At 37.6% G+C, this 20,751-nt stretch overlaps 1 protein-coding gene across 1 annotated transcript in view; it reads right to left on the bottom strand.

Moving 5' to 3' along the window:
- Positions 1-12,258: 12,258 nt before the first annotated feature.
- Lrp4 (LDL receptor related protein 4) overlaps positions 12,259-20,751 on the bottom strand; it is a 904,868-nt gene continuing 896,375 nt past the window's right edge. The window contains exon 35 of the mRNA XM_090386734.1: positions 12,259-13,189. Within this exon, the coding sequence (XP_090242860.1) occupies positions 12,869-13,189 (321 nt within the window). The 3' untranslated portion in view covers positions 12,259-12,868. The remainder of the gene's footprint in view (positions 13,190-20,751) is intronic.

Raw genomic sequence — 20,751 nt, 5'->3', positions numbered from 1 at the left:
TTACAAAATTTGTCACTATATGGCACTGTGGCAATACAAATCACTTCAACAGCGTTAGAATTGTTCAATGTGTCCTCCATTTTGGTCAACAACAGTTTCCATTCGAAGAACAGCATTTTCTACAGCTGCTATTCCAGTTAACATAATGCTATCCTTCAGATCTGCCAGAGTTTGACATCCTTCCCGATATACCTGGTTCTTCAAAAAACCCCACAACCAGAAGTCGCATGGGGGTGAGGTCCGGTGAGGCCAAGATGTCTGGAAACAGCAGCTGATGACCCGTTCGTCTGTAAAGTGTTGCCATAGCAAGCTTTGGACACAACGGTGGATGTGGGATGGTGAACCTTCTTGCATGAATATGGAATATCCTGAAGGCACCCACGTTGTTGCAGCTCTGGTATTCCGAAATTTGCCAACATTTCATAATATCGCTGTGCAGTGACGGAACAGGTGCGGGGGTCCAGTCGGTGTTACCTGTTCAACAAATTATGGCCCAATCATGAACGTGGCCGTAAAGCCACGCCACACTGTCACTTTTGGAGAATGCAACTGCACCTTTTGGATAACTCGAGGGTTTTCTGTTGCCCAAATGCGTGCGTATTCACTTCTTCATTTAAGCAGAAGTGGGCTTCATCATTCCGAAGGATGTTCCATGGCCAAGTGATATTCACTGTCATTCGCGCTAGAAACTGAAGTGCATATGTGAAACGAATATCTGCATCGCCATACTTTAGCTGCTGTAGCATGCGCATCTTGTAAGGAACACCTGATGCATTACTAGCCTTACAGTGGAATACGGCATGTCCACTTCACGAGAAACAGCTGGCACACTTGCGCTACCACATGAAGATTGACTTGATAAATCCACGACAGCCATAGCCACATCTTCAACACGAGAGGAGTCCACTCGTTTTCTACCTCTACCTGGTCGAACACCAAGATGTCCTGTCGCTTCAACTTTCGCAATCATTTTGCAGACAGCGCAAACAGCCATAGGTCCACTTGGGGCCTTATGCGCATCTGACGCCGGGATTCTCTGATAGCCGCAGCTGCATTGTTGCTGTTCTGATAGTACAGCTTCACTAATAGCGCCTTTTCCTTCAACGTTGTTGGTACTGCTGCTGCTGTAGTGCAGGAAAACATCTACTGTATGATTTTGAAGAGACTGCTTTGCTTTTATACAGTACAGTAGAGCTGAGTAGTGATGCTGTGGCAATAACTTACGATTATGCAAATAATGTTATTTGCATAATCGTAACTAAGGTAGTTATTACGCGCAATACATTTTGTAACAATTTTTTTTTTCCAATAAATGGCGAGCACATTCTTTATTGTACCTGTTGTCCAAATTTCTCTTCAGTATGAGCCTTAGAACTCACTCCAGAGCCCTCTACATAGGAATACTTTAATTTTAACAACCCCTATATATATATACATAGTAGTAATATACACCTGTTAAGAAGCAGAAAAAGGAAAATAACAAAAGTTGTCATATGTCTAATGCTCCAAAACATGCAGTGCAGCAGTAAAGGAAGCAAAAAGGATATAATGTGTGGTTTCTAAAATAGATAAAGTGTCTGTGAAAATGGAAATGAAAAGTACACATTGTGCTTGAACTAAGAGAAGTTTAAGGGATAGTCGAAAGTGGAAGTGAAGTAATGGTTAAACAGGTGAAAGAATTTGAAAAACAGTGGCAATGAGGAAGCAAAAAAAAAAAAAAATTATTATATATACTTTTAGGGTTTGTTTGAACATTATGGCCCAAAAGACTTGCTGCTCAATGATTCCAAATCAGCGCAATATTCCAAATCGGTATGTCATATTTAAAGCTGCAAAGACTAATAAACAGTGGCATAGTACCATGTAGGCAGGCAAGGCAATTGCCTCCGAGCTCGGCCCCTTTAGGGGCCTGGTGTCTTTGGCTGTCTCTTCTTTTTGCAATTTTCATTAATTAAGTAGGGTCCAAACATATTCTTTGCCTCCGGGCCTGAAAAAGGGTAGCTACGCTAATATAGCCATGTGTTAAAAGCCAATTAAAAAAAAAACTACTGGCAAGTTGAGGGAAAATATCATTAAAAAAAAAAAAAAAAAATATATATATATATATATATATATATACACAGTATATTATTACTTCCCAATATAAAAAAAAAAAATCATCATTATACAAGCATTATGAGCTGCCAATACAGTATACAATATGTATAACCAGTCTCTGCTATCGATATTGTATCCCCAGGGGCTCATATCTGGTGAGTATGGGCTTGGCACACCAGGGTCCTGAGCTGGATATCATCATTCTTCTCTTTCTTGGTGATTCCCTTCTCTCTCTCTCTCTCTCTCTCTCTCTCTCTCTGTCTCAGGGAAATGCAGAAAGTTTTTTGTCTGGTACAACATAAGCCTCAGGCTTCCTTGTACCATATGGCTAATAATGATAAATTGATTAGTGATGAGCATAACTGAATGATTAATAATCAGTAATTTCAATAATAATCATTTCAGTCGTCGAAATTCTATTCCCTGAAAAAAAAAAAAAAATTGCATTCCAATACCCCATTACTTCCTGGCCCAATGGGGAGGTGACAGGGTTATGTTTGGCATGCACCTCCAGCTCAATAGGAAACCCCAAATCATTTTTCTAATAGATTTTTTCTCAATAATTAATGCATTTGTATTTAAGCATAAAATGATCAGGACTCAGAAGTTGGAATTGGGAGGATCTCTCTGTGCTTCTTAAGCAAAAGACATCTTTTGATAAAAGCAAAAACATGCCGACTGATACTGGTAAATGTGCTTTTGTTGTTCCACTCTGAAATCTGCAGTATTTAACTATAAAAAAAAAGAAAAAAAAATTACAAGAGCAAGTAATTTAGACACCTATAGCATGTTATGCTTATGAATTGCATATGTGGTGTCTGATTATCTGCCCAGTTCGGCAAAAAAAATCCGTGTTACCATGAAAAAAAAAAACACTCTGGTCTTGGCCAAGGCCAACTAATTCAGCCACAATGAATAAAAATAAAAAGCTCATAAAAGTTCCTGGTATTATTGGCCTATTGGAGGTGGTGTTGAAGGTTGGCAATAATAACTTGGTCTGTGCTTTTTCGCAAAGCCAAGATTTAATTTTTTTTAAGTTTGTAATAAAAGTAGTAGGGTTTTTAGGAGCATCAGCGACTAAAGCCATATTGCTCCGCATATATTGTCTGTAAATTGCGTGTTTTCTATGTTCGATTTTCTGTTTGCTGGAACGGAACAAAGAAAAAACCGATGGGAGATAAAACCATGCTACTGTCGATCGAGACCAACGAACTCAGCCACGTTGTGAAGACCCATAAAATTCCTCACATCATCGATGGGACTCGAACTCAGGTCTTTTCCACCTCGTGTGTTGAAGATGGTGTTTCTACCAAGTGTGTCATGCATGAGAGTGCTTGTAACAATAGTAGTATTAATGGCAAATGACATAAGAAAGCAAGCTTATATAGCATCAGCAAAAAAAACCTACAGTTTACCCATCTGTATCCTCCAAGAATTTGTCTAGTTCTTCCTTGAATTTATTCAAACCATCCACTTCCACAACAACAGATGGAAGCCTGTTCCAGCAACCAACCAACTGCTGGCTGAAGACAAACTTCTGCACATCTATTCTGCAACCATTCTTCCTCAACTTGAATTTATGCCCCATGTATCAACAAGTGGAAGAATGCCATTGACATTCAGCTAACTCAATCCATTCAAGGCTTTAAATACCTTAATCAGATCTCCAACAGTGCCTATTTTCAATATGCTGCAATTGAAGCCTTTCTAGGTAAGACCACCCTTTAGTTCCCTTCACCAGTCTGCTTACCAGCACATCTACATCCTTTCTAAATTGAAGCCTCCAGGCCCGTATACAGTAATCAAGATGCAGCCTAACCATGGCCTTATACAAAGGGATAATCACCTCCTTATCCTTGCTAGCAAAGTTTTTGTATTATTATCAACAAAACCCATGTGCTGTCTTGGCAGGACATCTGCACTGATCAGAGAATTTCATGTCTGACTACACAATTATCCCACAGTTGTTTTTAATTCACAACTACCCTGAGTGTAGTACTACACAGTTGATAAATTACTCTTGGGTTACTGCTACCTATATGCAGTACCTTGCATTTGTCAATGTTAAACTTCACTGCCATTTCTCAGTCCATTGACCCAATTTTCCTAGATCTTGTTGTAGCTCACCTTGATGACTATTGTTAACCACCCTGCCAACCTTTGCATGTCTAAGTTTGTAATCTGCAAACTTAGACATTAAGCCTGATATAACTTCATCAATATTATTGATAAATATTGAAAATAACAATGGTACTAGTATTGAACTCTGGAGAACTCCACTAATTACATTAGTCCACGAAGAGCAGTGCCCTTTTGATAACCAATCTCTGTCTTCTTCCTTATAAACATCCTGCTTTATCCATATCAGTAACTTGCCCTTAATGCCACATTGATCCAGTTTGTACAGCAGTCTTTTAGGTGCAACAGTATCAAAAGCCTTCCTGATATCCAAGTATATGATGTCAAAATTATTTTTTGCATCCAGTTCCTTGGTCATTGCATCATAGTAACCTATCACACTGGTCAGACAAGACCACCCTTTAACAAATTCATGCTGTGATTGCAGTATAATTGCATTCCTGTCCAGATGGCCCTGCATTACTTCTTTAACCAGCGATTCCATTATTTTTCCTGGAAGAGATGTTAAGCAGACAGGTCTGTAATTGCTTCTGTTACCTTTTGATTCTCCTTATGACTTGGGGATACATTTGCTCATCTCCAGTGAATAGGGATCTCCCCTGAATCCAAGGATGCTCTCATAATTATAGTTAAGGGTTTGTTTAACTCCTCTGCTGCCTCTCTTAATACAACTGGATAGATCCCATCCACCCCAGTGCCTTTTTTATGCCCATCTACAACAATTTCTCCTCCACTATCACAAAGTTATTTAGATCCTCGTTAGAGTTTGGCACACTTGCGCTACCACATGGAGATTGACTTGATAAAACCACGACAGCCATAGCCATATCTACAACAAGAGGAGTCCGCTCATTTTCGACCTCTACCTGGTTGAATACCAAGATGTCCTGTCACTTGAAATTTTGCAATCATTTATTATTATTATTATTATTAGCTATATGGTGCCTGAGGCTTATGCTGCACCAGCCAAAAAAAAAAAAAAAAAAAATCCAGAATTACCTTGAGAGAGAGAGAGTCAAAAGTAGAAGGGAATCACCAAGAAAGAGAAGAATGATGATATCCAGCTCAGGACCCTGGGTGTGCCAAACCCATACTCATCAGATGTGAGCCCCTGGGGTTATTTTGCAGACAGCACAGTCTTAGGTCCACGCCTTATGCACTTCTGACACCAGAATTCTCTGATAGCCGCAGCTGCATTGTTGCTGTTCTGATAGTACAGCTTCACTAATAGCATCTTTTCCTGCAACGTTGTTGGCATTGCTGCTGTAGTGCAGGCAAACATCTACTGTATGATTTTGAAGAGACTGCTTTGCTTTTATACAGTAAAATAGAGCTGAGTAGTGGTTCTGTGGCAATAACTTACGTTATTGTTATTGTTATTTTGGTTTTTAGGAGCATTAGCAACTAAGGCCATATTGCTCCGGGATATGCGGTGATCATTCCCTGACCTTTTTGCATCCTCCGTATTTGGTGGTGACGGGCTCGAACACCATTCTAATCAAGAAGCGTGTGCTACGCACTGCTGCTCCTTCCCACCTGGTATAACTTACGATTATGCAAATAATGTAAGTTATTTGCATAATCGTAACTAAGATAGTTATGCGCCATATAGTGACAAATTGTGTAAATAATTTTTTTATTTCCAATAAATGGCGACCAACTGATGATGTTGGTCCCACTGCACATAATTTAAAAACTTTCTGGGACCACTGTGGTCACTCTAATGAAAGCAAAAGCCTTTCCCTTTACCTTGATAGTAGTCATGGCTTTAATTAAATTCATTAGTACACTGTGATCGCTGTCACCCAGTGGGCCATTTATCTGCAGATTCATAGTGCACGAATAATCACTGCAGATAACCAGATCAAGAGTACTTCTTCTTCTTCTTTTTGTCTGTCTAACATACTGCTGTAGAAAACAGTCATTCAAGAAATCCACAAAAGTTTTTATAGTATGTGAGCAACCAACCCATAAATACCAGTCTACATCTGGAAAGTTAAAATCCTCAATTATGAGACATTCTGATTTGCTGGCCTACTCTATTTCTCTGCATAGCTGTTTGGTCTACTCACCACAGTCATTAGGCCTATAACACATTCCGAGTCTAAAATTTTTATTATTATTATTATTATTCACTTTATTAAGCTTGATTTCACCCCTTATACAGATGGTTGGCTAGAAGGGCATACCTAGAATTATAAGTGAAAAACATATACATCAAAAGGATGAATGATAGTGTTTGATGATGCACTTGCATGGAGTTGGCACAGTATAAAAATATATATTAACATGAGGGAGATAACTTAGGTTTCAATATATACACAGGAAGATTAATTAAGTGTACGATATGAATTCAGTTACAATCTATTAAAAAGACGGCCAACATCTTCAAGTACAAAACTTCTGTATGTCCTTAGATGACATATGATGGACTGGCATGATCGTGTTAGCATTCACTAGAGACTAGTGCTTCGATGCAAGCCTTCCAGGATATTCTTCCTGTATTTCTTGTCATCCAATAGTTTGTTGGGGTCAATTTGCAGCTTGTTGAAATGTTCAATAATGTTTGCTGGGAACATGTCTCTAAGGTAGATGAGGTTGGTAAATGTCAATCTATAATGCTGATTACGTCACTCTCTAGGATGGATACTTGATGCTGAGATGATTTTTTGCACGTTTGGGGAATCTATCTTATTAGTTAGTAGTTTGGCAAGAGTGATGAGGTTCTTTTCCAGAATTTTGATTTTCCATGGTGTTAAGTTCATGTTTGCATGTGGTATAGATTTAGAGATGGTGATTGGGTTACCATGGATCCTGTTTAATTACCTCAGAACTCAATATTCAATTGCCATCAATTTCTTTACAATACTTGATGGAGGTGAGGACCATGGCTCAGATGTTTATGATAGCTCAATGGGTGTGAGGCACCTTTCAATGCATTTGCAAATGAGTGTCATATTCTGGCAACCAACAAGCTTCTGGCAAATCACCCAGAAGGCTGCATATGTTTTCTTTTTTGTATAGACGAAATGGTCCTGGAAAGTAAGGTTTTCATCCCGGGTGAGACCAAGATCTGTGTGGAATGAAACCTTGGTGACTTTATTGTCATTTATATAGCCATATATATAGCTTGAATAGTATTTTTTCTCTGCTTCTTGGCGATAGATATTTGGGAGGACTTTTTTTTGATTTGGAGCCCTGCCATCTTCAAGTAGTCAACAAGTTGATTAATTTGTGCAGCAGTATCTTGATTTATTTCTTTAATGCTTTTCATATAATCAGAGATGACGAATAACTTCATCAGTGTAAGAGCTGAATTTGTAAACTTCACTAGGAATGTTTCTAAGTGAGTGCAAAGAGCGTGGTTTTCCGTAAGAAGAGAAGTAGGTGGGGTTTTACTATTTTGTTTTCCCAGTGCTTACATCACACTAAACTGACTCATCATTGCACTTGTCACCCATGTCAACTAGATGCACTGCCTTAGATTTAATATGCTTCTTAACTAAGAAGCATAATCCCCTCCACCTCTCTTATCTTGTCAGTCCTTCCTGTATACATTGTACTCTCCATATTCAAATTCAGCATCACATATATTTGAGTGACACCATGTTCCACTATTCCTACAATTTTGCATTTGATGACTTAATCAGTACTTCTAATTCGTCAAATTTATTTACTATGCTCATAGCATTAGTGTACATGTAAGTATACATGCATCTGTTCTTACTCTTAGTTACCCAAACACATGTATTTTATTTGTTCCATAATGACCCATAGCAGGGCCTGAAGTTCCAGACACCTTGCTTTCCAGGCTGCTGCAAGTACCAACAATAGCAATCAAGAATTACTTTCACCTCTGCCTATGGCTCTAGTTAAGCTATTAGTCTGTGTATCCCCAGAAGCTAGCAGTTTTCTGACCCACCTATTACTGTCTCGATAGCATCTGCAAATATTGTTGCACCCACCTTCTATTCAAAGGGTATCCTATCCTTGTAAAAACAGTCTCTCTCTCTCTCTCCATTAGCATTAGCAAAGGCACATGATGCAAGAAAGCAAGCTTATATAGCATCAGCCAAAAAAAAAACAAACTCTTATTTCACCCATCCACTCACTCCAAATGTTTGTCAAGATCTGCCTTGAATATATTCAAGCTATCAACTTCTACGACAGATGGAAGTTTGTTCCAGCAATCAACCACCCGCTGGCTAAAGGCAAACATCTGCACATCTATCCTACAACCATCTTTCCTCAATTTGAATTTATGCCCTCTCAGGTGATTATTCTGAGCAAGAGGAAGAATCCCATCAGCATTGAGCATGCTCAAACCATTCAAGGCTTTATACACCTCAATCAGATCACCTCGCAGGTGCCTAGTCTCCAGACACCGTAACACAAACCACACCGAGAAAACTTCTATCCCATGAGCCTTGCACGTTCTCTCCAAGGCCAAATTGATTGACAAGGCTCCTAACATATACTCCCTCCTATCGTGTCTGCACAGAATTGCACACTTCAAATTCAATCCTAACTCGCAACTTTTTCCCAACTTTCCCCTGTACTTGTTAGGTAAGTCCTCAGATCTCCTACTCTTAATATCATTAGTGCCAAACATGAACAACAATATCACCTTTTGTTCCCTTAAAAGATATCTGCTCTACAACATCATCTACTTTTGCCCCCTGGCAGACATACCCTGCTCCTATTCCATCTATCCTTCTTGCACAACATATTTCCCATTTCCCTGACAATAGATTGTAATTGCATTTCATTTAATAAATCTTTAATGCATCGCAATAATACAATCTTTCATGGCCAATAGCCAGTGAACATCACATACAATCATTGTTTATTGTGAAATGAACCCACAATCATGTAATATGCATCAATTGTTAGAAAAACTCTCAAAGTTTGATTCAAATTGACATGGGAAAGTGTTTTGTTCATTTGATATCTTGTTATGAAATGGTGTCCACAACAAAAGGCATTGTATATCCTGCAATTTGTGAAGATTAGCTGCATGACAATGGCACAACAGACATTTCTACACATTTCAGAATTGATCCACTTACTAAGAGCAACATTTACTGTTGGTATAAGCAATTTGAAGATGACTGTTGTATCTGAAAAAGGAAAAACACTAATTATCCTTGTATATCAGAAGATAATGTGGACAGAATTTGACAAACCGTCTAGCAAAGTCCACAGAATCCGCAAAGTGCATAGCTACATTCTTGAGCAGGATGGTGCTCTGCCTCATTTTTATTGCTAAAGTCCACCATTACCTGTATGAAACTTTTCTACACTGCTAGAATGGATGTGCTACCACTAATGACCTGTTCTTCTACAATTGGCCTCTAAATCTAATCCCATGAGAAACAGTAAGGACAACATCAAGAAGAAACATGCACAATAAGGTCTCCAGACCTCAACCCATGCAACTTCTTGTTCTTAGAGGTATATGAAGGATACCATCTATATACCATATTTGTCGGCTTATAAGACACATTTTTTTCCCTTATAAATACCTTAAAAAATAAATCGCCCTGTGTCTTAGAAGCCGAAAATGGTGGACTACTGTTTAAAAATGCACTACTAGTATGGGATCAGTTTAGAGCACATAGGACTGAAAACATCAAACTGGCAGAAATTATGAACACAGAATTGGCGGTAATTTCAGGTGGCTTAACTTCTCAGTTACAGCCATTAGATGTCAGCATCACCTTAACAATGCCATTCAACAATAACATGCAGGAACAATGGAATAAATAGGAAGGATGAATTTCATCAATAGCAAAAGTGTGTGAATGTGTGCTGAAGTCATGGCATGATGTTAAGACTAAAATTGCTGTGGTCAAGTCCTTTAAAAAACATAGTGTAAGTAATGCAATGGATGACACTGAATATGATTTATTGTATGACGGTGACAGTGATGTGATACTAGTGAAGAGGATGATGATCAAGTTAGTAATGAATCTGAAGTTGAATAATACTAATATAATAAGAGTAATAATACTATACCTTTCCTTACTGGGTTTTATTTTTACTGAATTTTAAATTTCCATTGTATTAACAATACATTTTTTTCAAAAGTTTTTTTTAAAATTTCCCATTAGAGTGCATCTTTCACGCCGCAGCATCTCATAAGCCAACAGATACGCTACTTTATCTGCCACACGATCTTCAGGAATTAAGATGATGGATCATCACAGCGGCAGTGGCCACAAACGTGGACATGCTGGAAAAGTATGGCGGGAATTCGATTATCAACTTCATGTGTGCCATATAACATAAGGTGCACACAATGTAAGTTTATAACTTCAAGATATGAAACTTTTTTAGGGTATGAGTTTTTCTAATGACTGGTGCATATTACAGGTTCACTGGTTACTTAACGATAACCATATGAAAGTGTATCGTTCTATCTGAATTGCCCTGTATTAGACATCAGATCTCGTTGGTTCTGGCATTTGGTTGCCACAATTAGATTTTCCTTAAATTTTTATGTGGCAATGACTATCTTAACATCTCAGAAAACGTTTTTTAAAAGTTTAATAACTGAAATACTTGGAATTATTAAAAAACATCACCCTTATTAATTGGAATGATATTCTGGTTTTATTTATGTACTGATTCTAATTTAAAAACAGGCCTGGTTTAGTAACTCGTGAATTTTTAAATATAATTACATGAATCAGTAGAAAATACAATATTCCACAGCAGTACAAACAGTAGCCAATGCAAAATTTTACTGTAAGAAGTAAAATTTTGAATTCTGAAAATTCTTCAACCCATATATAGGTCTGCATGCACAGGCTTAAATTTTACCTTGTTTGGTCTGACAACTGTTTGACTTGGCCTGACCTAAGCCCGAGGACAAATAAAAACACGTTAAGCCATTCCCAACTGAAGACTATATATATATTTTTTTTTTCTCTCACATGAATTCTGAATATTGTTTTATGGAATTTTTATATTTATGATAGGGCAACTCAAGTCATAAAGTTGATATATTGTGAATGTGCCTGTTTTGCTTAATGAAAACCACGATCGTGGGGGGGGAGGAACAATGCAATCGTTGCCTGAAACTGACTGACTCAGCCATGACATGGCAAATGCCCATAAAAGTTTCTTCCATCACTGGTTTGCATCCCCTCATATGAATCAGGGATGAGTGACCTTTTCTTTCATGGAAATAGATGGTAGGATTTAGTAATAAACAGAACAATTCTGAACACTTCATCTCTAGCTGCTGTGACACCATAAATAATAGACTTACTACTTGCTTTGAACAACTAATTGATTCAGAGGTTTGATGTTGGTTGTTCTTTTGTAACAAAAACTATGAAATATGTATAGTATATAACATTTATCTGGGACTGTTAAATTGGTAATCTTTCAGTAAAAAGTAAATTAGTTTTTAATAGATAATATTAAAATTTTAAACTCAAAATAAGTCCAAAATATTGTAATAATATTTGTTTAATATAATCTCAACCAAGCTCAACTTGAATGTTACCAGGTTTGTCTCACCCAGCTGAGGTCTTTGAATTAGTCCATAGACCCATGGGCCTGGCCCATGCAGATTCTATCCCACACATGGCAATTTTGTTAAAGTTATAAACTGCACCTCATCAGGTACAGAGTGATGTTATGACATTTACTTAATTTGTTCATGTTGACAGTAAAAAACAATTTTGATATCTTGGGCATCCTTTATGTATTGGACAAATTCTCACAATATCTAATAAATACCATTTTTTTCTTCAATTTTTTATTAATAAATGTGCATAATGATTTTTCCCTAAAAATGTTACGAGATAAATACAGTTTAACAATGAGAGATAAGGGTGTTAAATAACAAGGAATGAGACACTGATCTGTGATAAAACTGGCTGTTTTTATAGAAATAAATGGGAAAATTAATCTATTCTGTACAAACTTTATTATATTAACAACTGTACATATATTTACAAGTCATTATTTATGATATGTGACCTGCAAACACATAAAGTAATGTACTGATAGTATGCCCCTCAAAATGATAGGAATGACATCACAGTAAGAATGGATGCCCTCTGTCCTAAGGCATGGATCAGACAGGTGGCCTTGGAATAAAGAAGCATACGGTGGGTCACTCCAGCCTTAGTGTTAGGCTGTCAAGCTGATGATATATGAGGAACTGTAAGGACTACATCAAGAGGAAAGATGCACGATAAGGTAATGTTAAAATAATAGCTTGCTGCAACATCTATACCCTGTTGAACCTTAAGACAACTAGCTATAGTGGCTGTATTGGAGAATCACACATTTTGAGAGACTCCAGCAGAATTTCTTCTCCTCTCGGAAGGCTGATGGTTAGAGATGTCTGTGGAGTTTTGGGCAGCTGTGAGCATGTTGGCACAAAACCTGTCCTACCCAGTTGTATTTCTCACTGGTGATGTGACAGTGAAGCACATCAAGAGTTCTGCTACTGGAATCTGGACAGATATCAGAGGTAAGGCAATGAATCCTGTAAGTCTCTTTGTTTATACATAACTACAAACTTTGTATGAATCAAATACTGTACATAACAGATCCATTACTATGTACACTGTAACCACAGCTGCCTGGAGTGAGCGAGTTTAAAAAAGCCTTAGATGTCTGTCTCTACAGTGTGGTATGCTACATTAGGATGCTCATTATTAGATTTTGGGGAACCAGATTTACAAGGTGAGTGAGATTTTGATGGGAGAGGTGATTTGGACTGTGAAATTGTCATTAATGGTGATCCTGTTGTTGAATGGAAAGGGTGATTGTTAACAGGGCAGAAGTTTTGTCTACTGTCAATCCTTTGAGGAGGTGGAGGTGGGGGAGCCAAATTTTCCACTTCTAGTTCTCCTAGTTTTTTACTGACCAGAGCTGCAACTTCTAAGTTATTGAGCTTTTCCTCTGGAGGGATATCAAACAATCTATCCTAAAGGAAGAGTAAATTATAAGATTTAATTCAGAGTGAATAAGCAGTTTTTTAATATAAAATTAAATACATATTAACTGTTTCTAGTTAATCCAAATAATCATTTAATCACAATGTTCTGGGAGTGGGTAGTTTGAATACATTAAGGAAGTTTAGACAAATCGTTAGAGGACATGGAAAGATAATGTGTTTTTTTATTTTTATTTTGGCCTACTTCCTTGCATAATTCTTCCTTCTAAAAAGAATCACAAATAACTGTAATTATTTGTGGTTCTTTTACAGGCTGGCCTGTAAAGTTCTGGCCCCAGGTGGTTCCCAACAATTTTGGTTCTGCCTTAATCATTTATGTCATGACTATTAGTCAGTGACCCACCAAATTTTCTGTTGACCATAGGGAAATTGCCACCCCGAGTCAGTCCACCCCTCATGTGAAAGCATTTCCAAGAAATGTAGAATCAGAAAATAATTCTTCAACATTATGTGCACAAGACACATACAGGTTTAAGAAAGCAGTCAAAGGATGCACTGCCATAATTAGACAAAGATTTTATCCTTATAAAAAAATTTGTTAATCTAGAAATTCTGTTTCATGCATATTACTCTAGTCATTATTGTATGAACATATTTACATACTGTAGTGATGGATACTTTCCACAGGCTTATTACAGGTCAAGTGTGCTTGGACATACTTGATGTATAATCAAGTATCTTGGACATAGTTGATGTATCTTGTGTCTTAAACCTAATGTATAAGACACAAAAATTATTTCAACATATATAATTTTTTACTGTCCTCTTTACTTTGTGTAGTATAATATTTTGTTATAGTATAAATATGCAGATCAACCACTTGTTGGTACCGACATTGAAAGCTACATGTATCTTTTATGGAATTCTCACGCTCACATATTCTCATACTGAAAGTGGGTAAAAACTTCCAATATATATTTCTCAGATTTTTAAATTTTTATAATTATTTGTAATTCTTTTTATTAATGTGTGATGGTTACTGTGAATTTTTTGGTACTGTTTTATTTTTGTTTATTTAGTGGATGCATTAAAATAAATAAATAAATAAAACATTTCCTAGTTCATTTCACAAACATACGTGGTCTCAAATCTACCCTCAATGATGTCCATTTCCACTTGCAGTCTGCCAAACTTCATGTACTTTTTCTGACACTGTTTTAGTACTGTGTTTGGTACTGTTTTATTTTTGTTTATTTAGTGGATGCATTAAAATAAATAAATAAATAAAACACTTCCTAGTTCATTTCACAAACATACGTGGTCCCAAATCTACCCTCAATGATGTCCATTTCCACTTGCAGTCTGCCAAACTCCATGTACTTTTTCTGACAGAATCTCAGTTATCGGTTGATTCGACTACTGTTCATCTCAGTTGCCCAAATTATTTGCTGTATGATTCTTTTCACCTCAAAGGTGGTATTTGTGCATATGTCCGTTCCGATATTCCGTCAGAGACTTGGTAATTTGGAATCTCCTATTTTCGATCTTATCTGGCTTAAAATCTATCTACCTCATTCTGTCAAATTCATCTGTTGTCTTTACCATTCTCCCTACTCCACTAATTACTTGGAGTTCTTCGACTTCCTCTCTCTGCAACTTGACTTTCTCCAGTCCAACTTTCCTAACAGTGAGATAATTTTCTTTGGTGATTTTAACGTTCACAACTCCAGCTGGCTTCAGTTTTCTAGTCACACAGACCCAGCTGGTCAAGATGCTGAGGCTTTTACAATTACTAATGACCTTGCACAGAGAGGTCATTTACCTACAATAATACTGGACAATCCTAACCATACAGCCAACACACTTGATCTTTTTCTTGCAAACAACCCTTCTAAGTACACAGTCAAAGTGAGTGGTCCTTTAGGCACCTCAGATCACAACTTGGTGATTGTCTCTTCTCCAATGGAGCCTTTATCTCATGGCTATTCTCAACCTTGTGTTGTTTGGCATTACAAGAATACAAAATGGGATGACTTGCAAGATTTCTTTTCTTCTTTTCCTTGATCGGACTACTGTTTCAAAACTTCTGATGTCAACGTTTGCTCAGATCGTGTCAGTGAAATTATTCTTGTAGGGATGGAATCCTTTATCCCACACTCCACTTTAAAATCTTGTCCTTTATCTAAACCTTGGTTTTCCAATAAATGTGCTAAGGCCGTTCAGGAGATAAAGCTGATCTGCTAACATCCCATTTTTCTTCCAACTCATGTATTAATGATCTTGGAAAAACACCTCCCACCATTCCAAACACACACTCCATTCAATACCTCCTGTGGTCTTCTGTCAAAAAGATGTCAGAAGGATTTTGACAAATCTTGATACTAAGAAATCTCCAGGTTCTGATAGTATTTCTCCACTTGTTCTCGAAACCTGTGCTCCTGAACTTACTCCTGTTCTTTGTCGCCTTTTTTCACTTTCTTATTCCAAGGTGTTTTTCCTTCGGCTTGGAAATTTGCTCATAACAAGCCAGTTCCTAAAAAGGGCGACAAATCCCTCCCATCCAATTATCGTCCCATTGCAATTACTTCTACTCTTTCCAAAGTAATGGAGAAATCAATTAACCGCGAACTTTTAAACTATCTAGAAACCTTCCATCTGATCAACGATCGCCAGTATGGATTCCGTCAGTGTCAATCCACTGGTGATATTCTGGCTTATGTTACCCATTTATGGACAAATTCAATGGAAAAGTTTGGTGAAACACAAGCAGTTGCTCTTGACATCACAAATTCTTTTAATCGTGTTGGGCATAAAGGTCTTCTAAACAAGCTTCCATCTTATGGTTTTCCAACTGTTTTTTGTAATTGGTTATCCAGTTTTCTCTCTGATCGCTCACTGAGAGTGATGCTAGATGCTCTCTGTCTTCTAATTTCTCCACTAATGCCGGTGTCCCCCATGGTTCAGTTCTTTCCCCCACTCTTTTCCTCTTGTATATTAATGACCTTCTTCCATTGACTGGAAATCCTATCCATAGTTTTGCCGATGATAGCACATTGCATTCCACTTTCCATTTTGAGAAACCTTGCCCTGCTCAATCAGCTTCAACTTCTCGAACATCCGCTACCAATTCCTTAAATGCCGATCTCCAGGTAATTCTCCAGTGGGGCAAAGACAACTTAGTTGTTTTCAATCCTTCTAAAACTCAGTCTTGTCTTATATCTCGAAAAAAGGATTCTTCTGCTCCTATGCTTATCTTTGGTGACACCGATTTTTAGGCAAGTTGATATATCTCTTTTGGGATTACCCTGACTTTTAATCTCTCTTTGCACAAGCACATTACAAATATTGTTTCCTCTGCATCTAAAAAACTTGGTTTTCTCTTTCGCTCTCGGCATTACTTTTCTTCCAAACAGCTGTTCACTCTGTTCAAATTGCAAATCTGCCCTACCATGGATTATTGTTCCCACATCTGGGGCGCTGCCCCCAAAACCTCTCTCAGGCTTCTAGATTCCATTCAGAAGAGGGCAGTTAGGTTAATTAATGACTCATCTCTAACAGAGTCTTTCCACTCTGTCTCATAGACGTACTATTTCTGCTGCATGCCTTTTCTTCAGGTACTTCCACGGGCACTGTTCTTCTGAATTAGCGTCTATAATTCCTGCTCGCTCTTTCAAAACAGTCCGAACACGTGCCGCTACCAGCCAACATCCATTTACTGTCCAACTTCAAACTCACAAGAACCAACTTTTCATCTTCCTCGTTTATTTGTTCAAATGCCGTTTTCTGGAACAACCTTCCTTCATACGTATTTCCTGAAAATTACAGTCTACAGAAGCTCAAGTCTAATGTCAACAAATATCTTCTCTTGTCTTCTCGACCTCCAACCCAAGCATGGTACTAAGTACTATAGGTTCTAATACCTCTCGTGTTTGGGGTTTTCATAAAAAAATAAATTAATAAATACTACAAAATATTCATTCATTTCCTGAGGCATGCACACCCTAATAAATTACTTCAATGTATTTTAAATAAAACACTTAGATATTAACTTTCAAAAATATCATATAATAAGAGGATCATCGTTTTTATCTAAATTTATTTTATTTGCTTAACAATAAATATGTTTGAATTGGAAAGGGCCTCTATCTCCGTGATTCATTTTTAAAAAATATATATACTTCAGTCGTGTCGGAGTAATGGATAAAGAAAAACAAGGTTTGAGCAAAAATACTTTAATATTAGTTAAAGACAAGTTAAGCAAACAAAAATAAATAAATCTATCAAAAGCTTTCGGACCTGCGTAGTCCTTCTTCAGTTGGGGAATGAGCGTTATTATAAAACAAAGAATACCAGATGCCCAGCCATGGTGGTCATGCGAGGTGAAACACATGACACAGGTGCAGGTAACAATCAGCTGTTGGAAACAGAGGCTTGTGGTTGTAAATGTATTGTTTGAGTATGAAGCGTGTGCCAACACTTATCATTCTGGAGGATAACTGCTTCCATGATGGGATGGATGTGTCCTTCTTTATTTCAGTTAAAGGCATCTTGACAACAGGAAATGTGTAGCGATTCCAACCATGTGCGATGATGGTAGTGTTGGGATTGGCCAATAATTTCAAAGTCACAGCGTGGATCAAGGCTGTGCTGGAAAGACCAGAAGTGGTCCGCGATTGCTGAGTGTTCTGAATCTGCAGAACAGATTCCTCTCTCATGTTTGGAGATTCGATCTTGGAGCCTCCTGCCAGATTCCCCACCATAGCTGCCAACATATGCATCGCATATCCTGCAGTCATGGCAGGATATGCGATACACCGAACCGCTATGCCAAAGGGGGGGGGGGGTCGGTGTTTTTACCCTCAAGAAAAGGGACCACAACTTCCTGCCTGGTAGCTGCAAGCACTTTATCCCGTGGGCCTGCAAGATTTTAGAGAGCTGTTGTGACACGCCCGGGTAGTAGGGGATAAAGGTGGTGGAGGTGAGGTCATCACTAAGGAGGGCCCTAGGGTCTAAAATCTTACGGGCCCACGGGATGAAGTGCTTGCAGCTACCAGGCAGGAAGTTGTGGTTCTAAGAGTGAAGTGGGTAACTACAGACCAGCTAGTCAGACTTCATTGGTATGGAAAATCAAGGAAGCAATAATCAAAGTGCAATATGGAGACATTTAGATAGAAATGGTATTTTGAACCATTTGTTGGTAACACAGCATGGTAGGGGATAAAGGTGGTGGAGGTGAGGTCATCACTAAGGAGGGCCCTAGGGTCTAAAATCTTACGGGCCCACGGGATGAAGTGCTTGCAGCTACCAGGCAGGAAGTTGTGGTTCTAAGAGTGAAGTGGGTAACTACAGACCAGCTAGTCAGACTTCATTGGTAGGGAAAATCAAGGAAGCAATAATCAAAGTGCAATATGGAGACATTTAGATAGAAATGGTATTTTGAACCATTTGTTGGTAACACAGCATGGTCCTGCAATGGAAAAATCATATTTAACTAAACTGGTTAGCTATTTTGACAGCCACTCGTGAGCTGGCCATCAAAATAGCTAACCAGTTCAGTTAAATATGATTAGTGTAATATATGATTAGTTAAATAAATAGTGTAAAAATTAGAAAATAATTTGTACACTATTTATTTGGACTTTGGTAAAGCAATCGACTCTACCCTACATCAGAGGTTATTGTATAAGCCAGAATATGTTTGGATCATAGGTAGGTTCCTTAGGTAAGGTAAGGTAAGTTTAGGTGTAGTATCGTTTGTTTGTTGTTTGTTATTTGGTTTTTAGGAGCATTAGCAACTAAGGCATATTGCTCCAAAGGTGTAGTATCGTGGTATACTATATGCTATAATATACACACATCTGCAACATTCTTGTCTGCCCTTTCCAATGAAAGATTGGAGACCGTATGCTAGGATACTTACCATTCAATATCCTAATTTGTTTCCCACTAAACTAGGATTTGAGTTTCTAGTGAGTGCTGGCACAAATGATCCAAGTGTTTTTCCTTGGCCTTTCTCTGAATATACCTCACTTCAGCTTTGGCTTTATTTTTATATGCAATAAATTTAGTTGTAGTTTGATATTTTCATAATTCATGCAAGATTTTGCTTTGTTTTCACTGTTGCACATTCTACATGCACATTCTACTAGTTTTTAAAAAGTGCAGCAATTGGTCATTGATATGTACATGATAGAATCATCTACAGGTCTGAACTATGGTGGAGAGAAAGTCTATAGTTGGTTGAAGGTTGTTCATTATCAATCCCAGGGGCTCACATCTGGTGAGTATGGGCTTGGCACACCCAGGGTCCTGAGCTGGATATCATCGTTCTTCTCTTTTTTTGGTGATTCCCTCCTACTTCTCTCCCTCTCTCTCTCTCTCTCTCTCTCTCTCTCTCTCTCTCTCTCTCTCTCTCTCTCTCTCAGGGTACTCAAATTTTTTTTTTGGCTGGTGCAGCATAAGCCTCGGGCTTCCTTGCACCATATGGCTAGTAATAATAATAATAAAATAATAATAATTAGCTGCTCTCTTCTCTTTCATTCCATATAGCTTTCACCCACATAATTTATGGTACTGACTGTTTACATAGACCTAGAGTCTTTTATTAAGAAGGGATGAACTGTAATGAAATGTTGATGCATTATAGAATAGCTAGCAAATTAACTTGATTGGTTGTTCATCTATAGAGAATTTCTATAGATGAACCACCTATAGGAATTCACTCTGTCTCTTCTATAACTGTTTATCCAGCTTGCTTAATTGCATATATATTCAATCTGGTTAGCTTTCTTAAATTTCCATATTATCTTGGTTGTGCATGGATCAGCTGTGTTTGTCTGGAACATACTATTGGAAAATGATCAGTTATGAAGTTCACTCAATAAAGACCATTCTATATAGAGTTCAAAATTGATGAAGCATATACTGATTAAGCTATTGTAGAAGTAATACCTATAGACAAACTAATATAAGTATTAGGCCAAGTGTTTGATCCTCACGTTTCAATCATGTTACCTCTACTGCCCACATAAATAGATCCCATATGGATGGTGGGCATTTATATAAGACAGTAGGAAAGTTGGAGCTATACAGCAAGGTTGTACAGTTCTGATCTGGAGAGGATGTTTGATGGAAGCCATAAGGATGCAATTATGATAATCCAATAATGGCTATTTTTTTTTTTTTTTACTGCTACTAGGTTACTGTGTAATGCTATTCCCATAGGGAAAGCATTTTAGCTTAGTTGTTTGTATTCACCAGTATTGCTATTGCTCCTTTGACAGTTGTACTGATATTTCTGTCTTTTTGGAATAATGTATAGTTTTCAAACTTGTAGGAAAATTGGGGCATTAGATAAGTCTCTTGAATGTTGCTGACTAGCTTATACTGGATATTTCTTGTGATTTCCCACATAACCACAATAGTTCCATGTGATATGTTGCATTATTTAGATTTTGATCCATTTGTTTGTTCTGACTGTTTATTTCAGTTAGAGTTAGTTATTGCATTTATCACATTTGAATATCTTTCTCTCTCTCTTTACAGGCAAACTCTACAATTTATATTGATATATACTCATTTTCAAGGTGAAA

Source organism: Mastigoproctus giganteus, chromosome 12, assembly GCF_048544385.1.
Source record: "Mastigoproctus giganteus isolate SK-2022 chromosome 12, ASM4854438v1, whole genome shotgun sequence".
NCBI classification, from domain to species: Eukaryota; Metazoa; Arthropoda; class Arachnida; order Uropygi; family Thelyphonidae; genus Mastigoproctus; species Mastigoproctus giganteus.
This window is presented reverse-complemented; position numbering and strand designations above follow the sequence as displayed.